This window comes from Canis lupus, chromosome 14 (genome assembly GCF_011100685.1).
Source record: "Canis lupus familiaris isolate Mischka breed German Shepherd chromosome 14, alternate assembly UU_Cfam_GSD_1.0, whole genome shotgun sequence".
Lineage (NCBI taxonomy): Eukaryota > Metazoa > Chordata > Mammalia > Carnivora > Canidae > Canis > Canis lupus.
Genome location: NC_049235.1, coordinates 42,916,312 through 42,934,515, shown reverse-complemented (window position 1 = coordinate 42,934,515; position 18,204 = coordinate 42,916,312). Strand labels below are relative to the sequence as shown.

The 18,204-nt window shown below is 39.4% G+C and overlaps 1 protein-coding gene across 1 annotated transcript in view; it reads right to left on the bottom strand.

Moving 5' to 3' along the window:
* The window catches only part of PLEKHA8 (pleckstrin homology domain containing A8), a 52,998-nt gene that overhangs the window by 21,031 nt on the left and 13,763 nt on the right, over positions 1-18,204 (bottom strand). Inside the window, 6 exon segments of the mRNA NM_001167698.1 lie at positions 721-875; positions 2,448-2,488; positions 3,499-3,657; positions 7,120-7,244; positions 9,104-9,259; positions 10,278-10,394. Coding sequence (NP_001161170.1) covers positions 721-875; positions 2,448-2,488; positions 3,499-3,657; positions 7,120-7,244; positions 9,104-9,259; positions 10,278-10,394 — 753 coding nt within the window.

The window sequence follows — 18,204 nt, the reverse complement described above, 5'->3', positions numbered from 1 at the left end:
CAGTGGATTTAGAGCTTTGAAAATGCATCTTCTTTTCCCCCAACTCATCTGGAAAAAACAGGTCTCTTACTTCAGGGGAGATGAGCAAGAAACTTATTTGAAATTTTATTTTCAAAATAATTATTAAACACTTATAACACAAAAGCTTTCATAGGATTGTCTTGGACTGATCTGAAGCTGGTTTTAGTGGTTAGAGCCAATGGAATTAGCAAATTTGAAAGGGAAGCATTTTCAACAACAAGCTATTACCTGAAATGTGGAACTCTGGCTTGATGGACATGGAGAAGGCTGGGTGAAAAACCTGATGGTGGTTGGTGAATTCTGGTATTGTTGGGCCCCACCAAAAACCACGAGGAGTGCAACCTCAACTGCCATAACTTTACACTCTGTTAAGTCTGACATCATAGTTTAAGTTCAAAGGATCTTGACTTAGAGTAGAAGAGCAGTGTCTATAAAGCAGCACAGATGGCTGCTGCTCACCGCATCCCACAAATAACACAGATAAGAACAACAAGCGGGAAAAATCCTCTTCATTCCACCTTTTCAACACTGGGTTGGATGAGATGACACAATATAGTCAAGTGACCTATGTTACCAGGCTAATGTCTGCCTTAGGACCTACTAGTATTCTGTCTTGAGGCCAATCCCTATTAAGTGTCATATCATGCATAAACAAACTTCCAAGATCAATGGTTTGCTTCAGACTTTAGTTGTTTTTACCTGTTATATTATCATCTGTATTTTCTTCACTTGATATGCTGCAATCTATCTCTGGTTTCAAATGTAAGGAGCTCTTATTTTTCATTAGGATTTCTTCACCATCATTTATTTCCATATGCAAAGATCCATTTTCACAACTGTTTAACTCCATTTGCCTGAAAATATTTTGTAAGGAAAAGCCAAAACATCCAATTATTTGGTCTTAAATAAATGGTCTGGGTAGCTCTTATTCTGAGAAAGGGGGGAAGGGTTCAGTGATTAAAAACCAGTACTGCTGAATCAGCCAAACCTCTCAGCCTTCTGCCTCCTAGACAAGTATCTGATGATGAGACAGGCTTGTCTGAAATCAAAGAGCCATTCCTGGTTTTTCAAAGACCCTCAGGTGACTCAAGCTTCCTGCTCCCCACCAGCAGGTCTCTGGTTTTCAATCAGCTATGTAAATGTAAATGTAAATGTAAATGTAAATGTAAATGTAAATGTAAATGTAAATGTAAACATTTAACACTTTTCTCACTTTCCTCAGCTTCTCCCTGGGAAGTTTTTTCTCTCTCCAGTTCTAAAATCATTGGCCACTCTTACATGTTTGCCTAGCAGTTAACTGTCTAGAAGCTACATGCTGTGGTGAGGGGAGAATATTCCCCGCAAAATAGGACTGACAGAAAAAACCTAGGAGGATATAGGATACATCCTGAGAATCTGCTGCCCTTTGGGATAACAGAAAAGGCTACTTAACATGCAAGCAGAACAGCTAATTCTGTGACAAGTTCAATCATAACATCTTATTATAAGTGATTAAATCCAAATAAATTAGAACAAAAATATTTTCTTCTAATAAACAAAAAAGGGTCCAAACTATATGGTGACTCCAGGAAAAGCATTTATTTTCTAAAGAAGTGTCATATTTCAACTTAGCAACTAAAAATGTAGGTGTTTAGGAGCATCTGGCTACCTCAATTGGTGGAACATAGGACTCTTGATTTCAGAGTTGTAAGTTCGAGTCCCATGGCTATACTTAAAAATGTGTTTAGTAAGGAAATGTCATGAGAAATAAGTCTACAATTTTTTCTAGTAGAAATATTTAGAACAAGATAAAAATGTTAACGAAATTGGAACAATCTTTGTGCTAAAGCAAACAACAGTATACAAAGAGATGAAATGTTAAATAATAATTTGAAAGTACAAATATATGGAGTACATCAAAATACGGGAATGCTTATGTAAAATAATAACTGAATAAAGACCCCAAATAATAGGAATACAACTATGTACATGTGTACTTTTTTCTAAAATTGAAGGAGCAATTAGAGGAAGAAAACAGTTTAGATTTTGGTATTAAATTTGTTTGTTTTCAACCTGGAAGGCTACTTAAGATTTTTATTTTTAAATAAAACAAAACAGTACTGTCTTTTCTGGATAAAAGCACATTTAAGTCAATGCCTCTCCATAAGAGAGGAGGTTCCAACCCTCAGCACACTAGACAGATGAAAAGTCACTAAATGTGGTGGGCAGATCCATCCATACCTGAGGGAAAATGCAAACATCTGCCTGGGTAGTCTGTGCTAAATGAAAGGTCTGCATTGCTTCAAGCTCACCCCAAAGAGGAAAATCAGTTACTGTTTCTTTCTGGTATCATCTCGAATCATGATAAAAATATTCCTATTTTTTAAAAAATTGATAATAAAAAATTATTTATCTTTATAAAGAAGAAAAACCAAGAGTTACTGTACCTTTCCAATGAATTATGAATCGGTATAATAGGATGTTTCATCTTTAAAAGAAGCAAAAAAATGAAAGCTTCATGTTAAACTTCACAGAGCATATTTAGAATTTCATCACATATAAAAGTGGTAAATATTACTGTAACATAACTGCCCCAACAGGAACAATTTTAGACCCTCCCAAAAGAAGGGAGTCAATGATCTCAACCAGTCCTTTGTGTTTTTTCAGATAAGTGTACCCGCATTTCTAAGGAAAAGGAAGACTGGTTTTTTGAAGAATCTAATTATCACAACCAAACCCTTGGTGGTTGGCTTTCTCATTAGTTATGCTCAGTAAAGATTATAATGCAGCATTGTTTCAAACACTAAAAGTATAAACAGCATGTATGAAGATTCCTACACTTAAGGTAATTTTAATATAGAGTAATGCTATAATAGGGGTGTGCATAGAGGAGGAGCTCCTATAGCCCAACTTAGGGATTCAGGGAAGGACAGATTAAATATTGAAGGATGGGGAAGTGCTAATCAGGAGAAGATAAGTGAGAACAGCATTCTTGGCACTGGGAAATGGTGCAGAGATGTCAGGGGAGCTATAGGCAGTTAGTATGTTCAGCCAGCTAAGGACAGAGAAAGAAACTGTGGGTGTGGGAATGGATTAAGAAGTTCTGACTTTAACCTTTGGCAATGAGGGAGGCACTGAGGGGTTTAGGTAAAGTGGTCCAGTTTATACTTCATGAATAAAATACCATTTGCTGTCTGGAAGGGTTAGGCTGAAAGTAACCAGTTAGAAGGCAACCACAAATCTTGGCAAGACTCGCTGGACAAGGAAGCAGAAAAGAGGCTAGCTATATCAGAGACAGGTTTAGGTGGTAAAACTGCTAAAAGTAAATGGATACAGAGGACCGAGGGCAGAAATATGTAAGTGGACATAAAGGGAAGGCCACTAAAAAATGTCTCTCTAGTCATGAAAGGGGGATGGATAATATGGCTCACTACATCACTTCTTAACTCTGTAGCTTTTCATTATGTCCTGCTGCCCCCAACGTGAACTGGCTTTTACCTTGCTGGACTTGAGCATGGCCAGCTGTGGTGAGCCGGGGGGAGTACGATAGAGTAGTTCAGAGGTGAAGGCTGCGTTTGCGATCTGCATGCATTCTTCCAAAGTCTTCAGAAAAGTATTGCAGGTTGATTTCAGCAGAGTTCCCACATCAATTCCTTCCTACAAAACAAGAGTAGATGACTTCTTTACCTTGCCAAAGAAAAGGCTCAATAGTGGAATGTCCTTAGAGGTTTTTATCCACAATGTAGTAATAATGTACCCACCTATTTTGCTGGACAAATATGTACATCATTTACAAAAGAAAGAGTCCACTTTATCTATTAACCCTATACAAGCCTCAATCTGACCTTTCACACTCTCCCCACACTGTTCCAGCTGGAGACAACTTCTTTCAGTTGAACAGTATTATATGCTAGCACTGTGCCAGGTGCTGGGCACAGAGCCCTCAGGGAGTTTCCAGTCCATGAGGGGTGGCAGGCCATGAAATAGGAAATCACATGGACTGAAGACCAGTGGAATCAATGGAAAAATGTCTCCTATTGCCTGAGTAAAAATGAGGTTCTAGAATAGAAGCGTTAGAAACCATAAATCATTCTTTGTTTGCTTTTAGGATAGGGTTTTTGACTTTTGGTACAGATGAGTTTGAGAGTTCTTAGCAACTGGAATCCTTTTGAATATCTGATCACTTTAACCCCTAGTTATTTTACTTGTTCAGGATGTTTTTCCTCTGAATACTGATATTAATAAGTTGTTCAGGAAACTGAGGCCATACCCTGACTAGAGAGTACAATAAACACATCTTAATTGTATAAAAGAAGCCAGACTGTGCCCAAGGTGGAGTCGCTCATGCTAATCCTCACACCAAAACCAAAAACTTCAATTTCTATGCCTCATTGTCCCAGAAAAGGCAGGCCTAGGTCAACAAATTGGCACAAGTTACCTGATCCAGCTCCATGACTTCTCTTCACTCCACATGAAGAGAGCAACCCTGTTTTAATCAATCAATAAATGCCCAGCAGAATTTCCTTGTTCCTGCTCACTTTGGTCTATAAAAATCTCTAGCCTTTTAAGGCTTTTCAGAGCTCCTTTCTATCTGCCAGATGAGATGTTGCCTGATAAATGAGTTGCTGAATAAAGCCAGTAAGATTTTTAAAATGTACTCAGTTGAATTTTTCTCTTAATTTAAGAGTGGCCTCTCTATTTTCATCAATTTTGTATTTCTAACAAGCTAGCAGGTGATGTTACTGGTTGTGGACTACTATGATTCTGACAACAATTATATGTGGGTTTTCCCCACACCACCAAGCAATTCTCTGACACCAGCTGGGTGATCTAAATTCAACTAAATTCTGACCCTATCTACCTCAAATTGGTGTCAAATCTCACAGGGCAGCTTCCTATCCCTCACTTCAGACACCAATGGCAAGTCCAGGTTGTCATTTGTGCTTCTGACTGATCTGCTACAGATTGGAGGTTCTAACCCCCTCCTTTTGATTTATTTGCTAGAGCTGCTCAAAGATCTCAGAGAAACATTTTACTAGTTACTAGACTGCCAGTTTATTCTAAAAGGACACAACCCAGAAACAGATGTATAGGGCAAGGCATCTGGGAACCACTCAGGACTTCCATGCTCTCTGACCACACCACTTTTCCTGAATCTCCATTTGTTCTCAGGAGCTCTCCAAACCCTGTTCTTACATTGCACAGACATGACTGACAAAATCATCTGCTGCTGGGATTAAACTCAATCTTCAGCCTCCTTCCCTTCCCAGGAGATGAGGGTGGGTGGATGCTGGGTGGCTCTAATCATATGGTTGGGTCCTGGGTCAACCAGCCTCCCATCCTTAGGCACCTTCTTAAAGTCACCTCATTAACATAACAAGAGACAACTTTATCATTCTCATCACAGGAAGTTCCAAGGGTTTCAGGAGCTCTGCTAAACATATTTCTTATGGAGACCAAACATATATTTCTTATTATAAATCACAATAGCACAGCCACAGTTTCATTAGCAAATTCTCAAGGCACTCTAAACATCTTGGATAAAAAAATTGCTGTGTTCACATTTTTCCTTTGCATTAGACCAGGGCTTCTGTACCTTGGCACGACTAACATGGGGGGCTAATTTTTGGAGTGGGAGAAGTAGGTGGGAGAGCTCTCCTGCCCACTGCAGGACAAGAAGTAGCATTCTAACCTCCATACAGTAGATGTCAGTAGCACTCCTCCAACTGTGACAAACAAATATGTCTCCAAACACTGCCAAACATCTCCTGAGGGGCAAAACCAGAGGCTCTGGGCTGAGAATCACTGCTCTGAACCCTAAAAATCCCAAGAATAGGGCTGAAATGTTTTTTTGGTATCCCTCTCCTCCCTGCTCCCAGGCAACTGCTGAATGAATAAGACAGCCAAAAAGGTAGTGAATGAAAGCGAGTTAAATCACCCTTATTAGAAAAACTGAAAGTACCTATACCACTAATAGTATAATGTTCTTCTACCAAAACCATTAACTAGGATCTGTAGATTCTTCATTTACTAGCCATTGTTAATCAGATTATATAATCTGATTAACAATGTTTAGTAAATGAAGTATAGATAAGATTATATAATCTGATTAACAATGGCTAGTAAATGAAGAATCTACAGATCCTAGTTAATGGTTTTGGTAGAAGAACATTATACTATTAGTGGTATAGAGACCAGAGGCTCTCTCTGGGTAGTGTGAGCCATTTAATACATAACACCAGATAGACCTTTTATTATATGTTTTAGGACGAGCGAATGACTACTTTATTAATTAACATTAAAAATTGCAATCCTTACTGATAATGGGCAGAAAAAAAGGCTTGTCTCCATCTTTGAAAGAACTAGCCTATACTAAAGCACAATTACTATGTCACCAATAAAATTCTGTCATAGAGGTGCCTGGCTGACTTGGTCCATAGAGCGTGTAACTCTTGATCTTGGGGTGGTGAGTTCAAACCCTATGTTGGATGTAGAGCTTAGTTAAAAAAAAAAAAAAAAAAAATTAGGGACGCCTGAGTGGCTTAGTGGTTGGGCGTCTGCCTTCAGATTAGGGTGTGATCCTGGAGTCTCAGCATCAAGTCCCACATCAGACTCCCTGCATGGAGCCTGCTTCTCCCTCTGCCTGTGTCTCTGCCTCTCTCTCTGTTTGTCTCTCATGAATAAATAAATAAAATCTTTAAAATAAATAAATAAATAATAAAATCTTACTACAGTCTCATCAAAGATGACAGATACACATTATTGATAGACATGATGCTGGCATGTTAGTAGCCACACCTCTAGAAGTAGCTGTGCTAGACAGGTAAGGCTGTATTTACAAAGTGATGCAAACTGGGAAGAAACAAATTTTAGTACATCAGCACCAATGTTAAAGGTTCCAAATGTTATCAACTAATTAATCCTGAATTCATTCCATGAAGGAAAACTATATGCTTCCATATGCTGACATGCACACACTTTTTCTCTTCATTGAATTTTGTTAACTTTCTCCTCCAAAAAATAGTAAATGCTAAAATAGTCAGGGACTGTGTGAGAGTAAGCATTACCTGTAAGCAACACCTGGTGCTACTTCTCCTGTGGCTAAGACAAATATTTTACCTCAGAATTGGACACACCAGTTGTGGTTACTTCTTTTGTTTTATCTACTTGCTGAACAAGGAGGTCACAGTAGAGTCTTAGTTCCGACATTTTGGTTTTCAAGTTTTCAGTGTTTTCAGCAAACTCTAAATAACAAAATGAGGATAACGTAATTACAGGATGAAGGAACTATTCACTGGTTAGCATACCATAGAGTGCAATATATAACCTACATCTAAAGTCAGATGTTTATGGTATGAGTTATAGATAAGATACACATGAAGATATGTGGGCAAGAAAAACAAAAAGAGATTTCTAGTCTTTTTAATCTATGTTATTTCTTGGCCAACATACTGAATGATAGCCAGTGTAGGAAGAAGGATACAGCATACTTTTCAACTCCTCATGTCAAAACTGAGAGCAGAGGGACACCCGGGAGGCTCAGCAGTTGAGCATCTGTCTTGAGCTCAGGGTGTGACCCTAGTCCAGGGTTTGAGTCCCGCATCAGGCTCCCTATGGGGAGCCTGCTTCTCCCTCTGCCTGTGTCTCTGCGTCTGTCTGAGACTCTCATGAATAAATGGATAGAATCTTTAAAAAAAAAAAAAAAAAAAACAACAACAACAAAAAACTGGGAACAGAGTCAATCAAGGGTTCAGAGTTTTGGTTTCATTTGCTGCATAGTTTTCCCTATCTATAAAATGGGGTCATAGCGATCTACCTGCTAACAGTACTCAAAACTGGGAAACTGTTCTGTAACGTGCAATTATTACTAATAAGATGGCTTGTTAACTCAAAGAACTCATCCAGCATGCCACCCATCAAGGCTAATAGCACCCTTCTGTGCACCTGCTGCTCCCTCATTAGCACAGTGCTCCAGCTACTCTGGCGCTGAGGGCTCATTATCACTTGTTTTTTTTTTCCCCCATGAAAAAGCTGTACATTAAAAAAAAAAAAAAAAAAAAAAGCTGTACATTATAACTTGATCTGACAATGTCTAGAATATGCTCCCAATTTGGCATTCAAAAAAACCAAGGAAGGGATCCCTGGATGGCGCAGCGGTTTAGCGCCTGCCTTTGGCCCAGGGCACGATCCTGGAGACCCGGGATCAAATCCCACGTCGGGCTCCCGGTGCATGGAGCCTGCTTCTCCCTCTGCCTGTGTCTCTGCCTCTCTCTCTCTCTCTCTGTGACTATCATAAATAAATTTTAAAAAAAAATTAAAAAAAACAAAAAAACAAAAAAAAACAAAAACAACCAAGGAAGAGGCCATTTTCCTGTGTCTACTTGAAGAGGTAAACACATCTGCCACACTTGTCATAAGAAAGAGGCCCCTGTCTCCCACTAATCTCTTCAGGTGTACATATGGGGTAAAGGGCTGGGAAGGTGGCATTAGGTCTCAGACAGTAAGCCCTGGCACTCTTCCCCCAGTCCGCATAGAAAGTTATGCCAGGGTTCTCAGGAGACCTAATGATGTTGAATTAATGAGCATTAAGCAGTAGCAACCTGACAATTAGGTATCCGTCCCAGGGAAAGGGAGGGGAAGGTGGGGTGTTACTGGAGAAAATACCCTGATCCAAGGCTTCTTTACCAAAAGTCAACTTTGTGCCAGACTAGGTACTAAACAGGTTCATATCATTACTAATACTCATGGCAATCCTTCTAATGTAGGTTGTTATCTTTTTTAAAAATATGAGGAAGCAAAAAAAAAAAAATGAGGAAGCTGAGGATCAGAGAGATTAAATGACTTATGCCAAGGTCAAAAAGCCAGTAATCTACAAAGCCATAATTTGAATCCAGTTGTATCTGGCTTCAAAGCCCATGCTCTATTGTGATATGCTAAGAGAGGAGTTAAATACACACTGTCCTTGAAATTTCAGGGGTATATGGTATGCGAATGACACAAAAAGCTGCCTAGGTGGTCAGAGGCAAGATAACAAATATGGGAACCCAAAGAGGTCAGTGGGTGATTCCCAAGGATCCGAGATCAGAGGACAATTGATACTTGCCTTTTTCCTTCTGGGTCCTACTATCTGTCAGGCAAGCCTTGGCTGACCCCAGGGCTACCAGCCACCGCTGTCTCTCAGCCACACTTCTGGCCTTCAAGTAGAAATACTGCTCCCCAGGGATTATCAGGTCCATGCGTGTGTTATCTACAGAATGAACTGGGAGCAAGGCAGAGGGAGGTTAGAAACCTAGAAGAGTGCAATCTGGGTAGCCTCCACTCCACCCAAATTCTGGAGCTCAACTGGTGCCAGTCACTGAAGGCTTCTTCCAAGGGAGGATGCTAGCTCTTACCACCTTCCCTAGTTTATTTATCTCTTCCTCAATGCCTCTGCTGATGAAGAAGAAAAACCCTGGCTGGCTCCAAGGTATCACCAAGACTAAAAAAGAAGCACTCAATTCTCCTTACTGGAATAGAGACAGAATCTCTCTTTTGGCTTGTGTGTGTAAAGTATGCTGCTCTGAGGCCAAAAAAGCTTGCATGCCAACAAGGGTATGCCTCTGTATCTTCTTGGGTTTACTGGAAAGCAATCAAGAACACAATATTTTTCTTTTCTACTGTCCTTCACAAGTTATATCAAAAGTGTGAGAATTTCCTCTGAGATCTTTGGAAGAAGAAATAAGCAAACTACATTCTCCTTCACCCCCTACCCTGCTGTAAAATACCCTTCTAATCTGTTTCTCTACTAATCTTGTTTCAGAGCCATATCTTCTCAGCATGTCTTAAGATGTTCCCAAACTAAGAAGTAAAAGCTATTTGCAAGTCTTTATGTGTTTGCTTGTTTTAAGTATACAGTAGTGATAAGAAGGTGTATGTGTGTGTGTGTCCTGATTTAAACATAGAAGTGTTTGATGCTGTAGTAAAAAGACTTAAATAAGCTTTGCACATAGTTGCCCTGGCTTCAGGTGAGCAAGGGACTAAAAAATGGGCACTAAATGTGTGATGAAGCACACTGTTCTCATTTATTTTGACTACCTCTTCAACAACCTCCTCGTAAAAATTGGTTGCAGCTTTAGGTCTTATTTGCAAAGCTTTCTTTTGGGACATAACACTATGTATATCTTTGTATCATAGGAACAGCAGAGATAGGCACAGAGAGGCCAGTGTTTTTTTTTTTTTTTAATTTTATGGGGGAGACAGAAAGAAAAAGAAAACCTGCAAATCTCTTGGTTTCTTACCTTGAATTTCACAGACCGCCATTTGGATACTCCCTTTGCAACCTTTCCAGGCATCTTCAGGAGAATCATAATAGGATAATATACCCCCACAGAGTAGGAACCATCTAGGCTGCCAACCTGCAAATAGAAGCAAGAACATGGTCTCAATTACTGCCCGCATGGGAGGTGTCTCCCAGTACACAGGAATGGGACCTGACAAAGGTGGCTGGGTCCCAGCTCCAAGGAGCTTAAATTCCAGGGAAAGAAGGGAAAGAAGTAGGTTAGTAAATACTGTATGCATGATCTCATTTTTAAAACTAAAATCAAACACCCACAGGGCCATATATTTTTAGTCACATAATGTATAGAAGAAGTCTGCAAGGATCAGGGACATAGTGATGATTCTCTAGTTAAGAGGAAGACTAATGATTTTTATTCCCTTTTCCTTTCATATAGTACTAGTGATTTTTGGTTTTTAATTTTTTAAGGTAAAAGATTATTGTTTCCTGAACATTATCACAAACCTGATCTTCTTTCCTCTGGTTAAGAAAAATTATCCCAAACTTAGAAATGAGGCAGAAGATTATACTGTTCTGAAAAAGGACTTTAGCCACCTCCATTTTGACCTCTGTCTGTACTTTCTAAGTGATTAAGTTCTTCTTTCTAGCTTATCTCTTAACTCAGGCAAAAGACATCACAGCCAAAGGATCTCCTGATAGGAAGTGAAACAACTCCCTCAAGCCTTAACGCTCCCTGACTTCTGCAAGACCCTGCACAAATGACCCCAAGACAGTGAGGAGCCTGACCTTTACTGCCCAGCACATGTACCCACTGACCTTTGTCCCACATTCTCCTTATCTAAATCTGGGAGTATTTTGAGCACTTTGGAGACAGTCTTTGAGACTTTAGTCTGCCAACTTCTTGGTGTTGGTCTCACTGAAATACCTTATTTTGTTTCACGACCCCTCATCTGTCTTTGGATTCTGTCAGCAGCGAGAGGCTGAACCTGGTCTGTTTGGGTACCCTAGAGCTAGGTGCTTGTGGACCTCTGTGGCTTGGCTATAGCCCTTTTGATGTCAAAGATCATTCCAGAGTGCTAATAAGCCTGTGCAGGGGCATATGAACCCTAGATAAAGAGAACTTTCACTTACTACTTAAAATTGATCCACGGAAATAAAATAATCTTAAAAACACTGAAAGGCAAACTACTTTTACTTTGGAGAATTTCAGGGACAAACCATATTTGGTTGAAATATACATCTTATCTAGTGCTCTTACCCAATCTATATTCTAGACAAACCAAACTTATTTTCTGTATTCTTGCTTCTGGGCTTTTGCCTAAGTTGAATCTTCTTTCTAAAATGTCATCTCTAACTATTTCTGCATAAGTTTTGTCAATGTCCTCAGCTGGATACATATTTTTCTATCTCTGAAATGCTAGAGCCCTTTAAGGACACATTTTTCTCATGAAACTCTTCTGTGGTTGAGGCAGACAGAGAGAAGGCCAGGAGGAGCTTTGAGGAGAGCCCTAGGGGCTGCTTAGATACAGAGGTCTGTCTGATGCCTAATTCACACAAACCAAGACGCTGGAGACCCAAGAAGAGCTGTGCTTCAGTCTGGGGCAGAAAGCAGGAAAAAACCAATGTTCCAGCTCAGGCAGGCAGGAGGAGTTCCCTATTTCTTAGTCTTTTTATTCTATTTAGGTCTTTGATTGATTGGATAAGATTCATATTAGGGAAGGGCAATCTACTTTACTCAGTCTACCAATTCAAATGTCAATCCAGAAACACCCTCACAGATACACCCAGAAAGATGTGTGGCCAAATGTCTAGGCACCCCATGGCCCAGGCAAACTGACACGTAATATTAATCATCACACACCATCAATTTTAAGACATATCATTATTTTAGGTAACACAAGAAAAAAAAAATACCTGCCCGGTAAGCAATGACACAGTACTGATTCTAAGATGCTTTCTGTTTTGTTGTTGAAATGTGAAAAAATATCTACAAATTGAAAAAATGTGGCCCTAAATAGCTTTATCTTATAGTAATCTGAAAAAAGTTAAACACCTCCCCCATCACACAAACACACACACAAAGCACAGCTGCAGTTAAGTTTTGAAAGTAGCTGGTAAACTGTAATAACTGAAACACCACTTTCCCTGTAATAGGTTCTACATTTACCTAGAAGTATATACTAAGGGAAGTTCTATACATTGTTATTTTATCCTATAGTTTGTAACTATAAAGATCATAACCAAGAATAACTTTTCTTTAAACCATAAAGTTACTGGATTTTCAGAAGGTACATTAAGAGGCCACAGAGGTCTCATTCCCATTAGATGAAATTTATAGGCAGAGCAATGGAGAGTCTAGAGGGGACTGGAACACACTGCTCTTTCATGATGTCCAGTCCTCAGAAGCTCAGATACAGCACAGAAATAACTATGAGAAAAGAGGCAAGAATGAAGAGGGCATTAATCCATTTCTTGTTTTAAATTAATCTGCAAAACAAAACAAAAAAAATAAATTAATCTGCAGTTACCGTGACTAATGTGATACTGAATTTTATGTATCAACTTGATGGGCTAAGCGATGCCCAGATAGCAAGTAAAATGCTATTTCTAGGTATGTCTGTGAGGGTGTCTCTGACAGAGATTAGCATTTGAATTAAGACTGCCCTCACCATTACAAGTGAGCTCACCCAATCTCCTGAGGCCCTCAGTAGAACAAAAGGCAGAGGAATAGAGAATTTATTCTCTCAGAGGGAGACATCCATCTTCTCTAGGTTTAGAACACTGGTGCTCAGACCCAGGCACAGTATTTACACCATCTATCTCTCCAATTCTTAGGCCTTTGAACTCAGACCAAACTGCATCATCAGCTTTCCTGGTTCTCCAGTTTACCAATAGAAGATCATGGACTTGGGCAGCCCCGGTGGCGCAGTGGTTTAGCGCCACCTGCAGCCCGGGGTGTGATCCTGGGGACCCTGGATTGAGTCCTGCGTCAGGCTCCCTGCATGGAGCCTGCTTTTCCCTCTGCCTGTGCCTCTGCCCCCCTCTCTCTCTGTGTCTCTATGAATAAATAAATAAAATCTTTAAAAAAAAAAAAAAAAAGATCATGGACTTCTCAGTCTCCCTAACTGCATAAGCCAATTCTTATAATAAATCCCTTCATATGTTATATATACAAACACACACACACACACACATATATATGTAATACATATAGAGTTCTGTATACTATTGGGTCTATTTTTCTAGAGAGCCCTTAATAACACACTTGGAAATGATAAAATATTCAAGGAAACAAAAGAGCAGATGAAAACTGTGGGTGTAACCAGTCCCTGCTCCATTAGATTATCATTAATCTTCCTGTCCAACCCCCACTCTTTTCTTGGCTCTTCTCTATTGGAGATGGAATGTGGTGTGAGTAGAGAAAAGTTTTAGCTTATATAAGCTACCCCTGCCAGGGATGGGGTAGGGAAATAAAACTACTTAAATACCAATTTCACATACTTTGCATTATTCTGGAATATTTCACCACAGAAGGTGCAGTGGACATTTATTTTTGGTAACCTGACATCCATCCTCTACATTTCTGTTACTGAAAATCTCCATACTCTTTCCATGTAGTTGGGTGGGGCTGACCAGCTCCGGGAGGGCATGTGATTCAGGCTTAAATGGAGCTTCACATCCCCTGTCCTCAAGGATACACTTCACAACAGGCAAGTGACCCAACTAAAGATGATCTTGGGACTGTTGCTGGGTCTGGAGAAAGGTGGAAAGAAATGGAAACTCTTTTTTCTTTGGACTGGAAGACGTTTGCCTGGAGCTGCCAGCAGTCATTCTGCCATCACACGGGACCTAAACATGATTCACACATAAACGGAATGGGTGTGGGAGGACTTCAGGGAGGCAGGGAAAGGAAGAAAATCTAGATGACAGTTGTGTGTGTGTGTGTGTGTGGGTGTGTTTAAGATTTTATTTATTTATTCACGAGAGACACACAGAGAGAGAGGCAGAGACACAGGCAGAGCGAGAAGCAGGCTCCATGCAGGGAGCCCGACATGGGACTCGAGTCCCAGGATCACGCACGCCCTGGGCTGAAGGTGGCACTAAACCGCTGAGCCACCTGGGCTGCCCAAGATGACAGTTTTTAACACCACAATGAGACCATGTTATAGCCCTCGATAAGATACCCACTGAACTTTACAGTTAAGTGGGCTAAAAAAAGGTGAGGCAATAATTATACATATATATTTTTTTTAACTTAATGTCTGAGTTAGGTTTTTTCCCTAAATAAAAGATTAATGAAGTATCACATGATCAACTTTGCTAACTGTAGGAAAAGCAAAAGCACTTGACAAAATCTAACACCCTTTGGTGTAAAAATTCTCAACCAACTGGGAATATAAGGGAACCTCTGATAAATGCGCACACACAAAAAAGCCACAAAAAACCAAACCAACAACAACCCACAACTAATATACTTAATGACAAAAGACTGGATGCTTTTCCCCTGAGACAACATAAGGATGCTTCCTCTTGCCACTTCTATTCAACATTTTATTGGAGGTTCTACTCAGGGCAATTAGGGGTACAAAATGAAATAAAAGGTATCCAGATTGGAAAGGAGGAAGCCAATCTACCTTTATTTGCAGACACCCTCTTGTGTATTTCAAAACAAAATAAAACAAAAACCTAAGGAGCCCAATAAAAAAGACTGTTAGAATTACTAAGTTTGGCAAGGTTGAAAGACAGAAGACCACTCTCCAGATATCCAATGCATTTCTATACAGTTGCAATGAACTGAAAATGAAATTAAGGAGACAGTTTCTTTTATAACAACATCAAAGAGAATAAGATACTTAGGAACAGATTCAACAAAATAAATATAAAACTTAAACTCTGAAAATTATAAAACATTCAAAGAAATTAAAGATTTGAAGATCATTCAGCTTGTTCTTTTCTCAGTGCAATGTCTTTCTATATTTAATTGACAGCAACTGTTTGCAAAATTCACTTTTTTCAGCTAATTGTTGAACAGTATGTATTTTTTCAATAAGCATAATTTTCTTGGAAAAAATGTACATATATGTGGATCTAAAATAGCATAGCTCTTATTAATTTATATTTTATTTAAAAAATTTATATTTTATTTTCTTCCTTTTTTATTTCACAACTACCATTTTTAAACCAGAATTTCGAAGAGATGGTCTAAATCCTTTAAAGATCCAAACCAGGGCAGCCCGGGTGGCTCAGCGGTTTAGCGCCACCTTCAGCCCAGGGTCTGATCCTGGAGACCAGGGATGGAGTCGCGCGTCAGGCTCCCTGCTTCTCCCTCTGCCTGTGTCTCTGCCTGCCTCTCTCTCTCATGAATAAATAAATAAAATCTTAAAAAAAAAAAAAAAAAAAAAGATCCAACCCAAAGAGTGATTACTTGTGAGTCATACCTATGTCTAAAAAATACTGTAGTTTCCCTTTTTTACTCAGCAGCCTTGTGACTAGTAACTCATCCAAACATTTGACTAAAAACAAGGGTACTCCATTAAAAGGACACTTAAATTCTAGCCCCCACACCCAAGATTTTTAAGTAATCTCTACCCCCATCATGGGGCTCCAACTCACAATCCTGAGATCGAGTCCCGTGTTCTACTGGCTATGTCAGCCAGACACCTTGACATTTAAATTCTTAAAAATATTTTAAAATTTACATGCAATTGAATTTCTTCTTTGGTTAACAGTTCTGGGCTTTGATAAATGCATAATCTTCTAACAACTATCATAATAAAGATACAGAAAAATTCCATTATTCTCCCCTCAAAATTCCCTTGTTTTGCCCCTTTGTAGTTAAGCCCTCTTCCCACACTTTACCCTTGGCCAACCACTGCTGTGTTTTCATTTTAGGTTGAACATATTTTCCAATTTTCTTGGGAGACTTCCTCTTTGACCCCTGGGTTACTCACAAGTATACTGCTTAATTTCCTAATATTTGAGGATTTCCCATATCTTTCCGTCATTGCTTTATAATTTATTTCTGTTACAGACAGACAAAGGCATTCTTTTCAATTGGGTAGGGTTTCTATTACGGCCCAGAACATGGTTGATCTTAGTGAATGTTTCATGTGTATCTGGGAAAAAAAAAACACAGTGGGGGGCCAGGATGGCTCAGTTGGTTGAGCATCTGCCTTAGGCTTGGGTCATGGTCCTGGGGTCCTGGGATAGAGCCTCATGTTTGGCTCTGCTCAGTGGGTGTCTGCTTCTCCCTTTGCCCCTCCCCCTGCTCATGCTCTCTCTAATAAATAAATCTTTAAAAAAATTAAAAATAAAAATGCAGTATTCAGCTGCTGTTTGAGGGACTGTTTAGCAAATGTCAATTAGGTCAAGCTGGTTGATAATGTTCACATCTTCTGCATCTTTGATTTACTGTCTACTTGTTCTATGGATTACTGAGAGAAGAATGTTGAAGTTTCTAAAGATAACTGTTTCAGATATTGGCCATTCTAACAGATGTATAATGATATCTCACTGTTGCTTTATTTTGCATTTCCATGATGACATATGATGTGGAGCTACTTTTCGTAAGCTTGTTTGCCATCCATATATCTTCTTTGGTGAGGTGCCTGTAGAGCTCTTTGGCCCATTTGTAAATTGGTTTTCTTATTGTTGAATCTTAAGAGTTTTCTTTGTATATTTTGGATAACGGTTCTTTTTTTTTTTTTTTTTTTTTTTTTTTTTTTTTTTAATTTTTATTTATTTATGATAGTCACAGAGAGAGAGAGAGAGAGAGAGGCAGAGACAGAGACACAGGCAGAGGGAGAAGCAGGCTCCATGCACCGGGAGCCCGATGTGGGATTCGATCCCGGGTCTCCAGGATCGCGCCCTGGGCCAAAGGCAGGCACCAAACCGCTGCGCCACCCAGGGATCCCTGGATAACGGTTCTTTTATCAGATGTCTTTCACAGCTATTTTCTCTCAGTCTATGATGTGTCTTCTAATTCTATTGATACGTCTTTCACACAGCAAAGGTTTTTATAAATTTTAATGAAGTCCAGCTTATTATTTCTTTCATGGATTGTGTATTTGGAATTATATCTAAAAAGACATGAAAATAGCCAACGTCATCATAGGTTTTCTCCTATGTTATCTTCCAAGAGTTTTGTAGTTTTGTATTTTACATTTAGATCTAAGGTCCATTTTGAGTTAATTTTGGTGAAGGATGTAGTCTGTATGTATGTATGTATGTATGTATGTATGTATGTATATGTATTTATTTATTCTGCATGTGGATGCCCAGTTGGTCCAGGACCATTTGTTGAAGAAAATACCTTTGCTTCATCGTATTATATGTACTATCTCTCTACCTTTGTAAAATGTCAATATTTATGTGAGTCTGCTTCTGGGCTATTTTTTCCCCAACGATCTTTGCTTTTACCAATACCACACAATGTTGATTACTGTAGCTTTTATAGTAAGTGGTCAAGTCAGATAGCCTTCAAGACAGTGTTGGCAACTCTGGGTCGTCTGCCTCTCCAAATGACTCTTGTCAATTTGTTGACATCCATAAAGTAACTTCTTGGGACTTTAGACTGGAATTGCATTGAATTTATAGATCAAGTTGGGAAAACTGATAAATTGGCAATATTGAGTCTTACCACCCATGATCATGGGTATATTTCTCCATTTATTTAGTTTTTCTTGGACTTCATTCACCAGTTTCATAGTTTTTCTCATACAGATCTTGTACATAATTTTTTTTTAAGATTTTTATTTATTCATGAGAGACACAGAGAGAGAGAGAGAGAGAGAGAGAGAGGCAGAGACACAGGCAGAGGGAGAAGCAGGCTCCATGCAGGAGCCTGACGTGGGACTTGATCCTGGGTCTCCAGGATCAGGCCCTAGGCTGAAGGCAGCGCTAAACCACTGAGGCACCGGGGCTGCCCT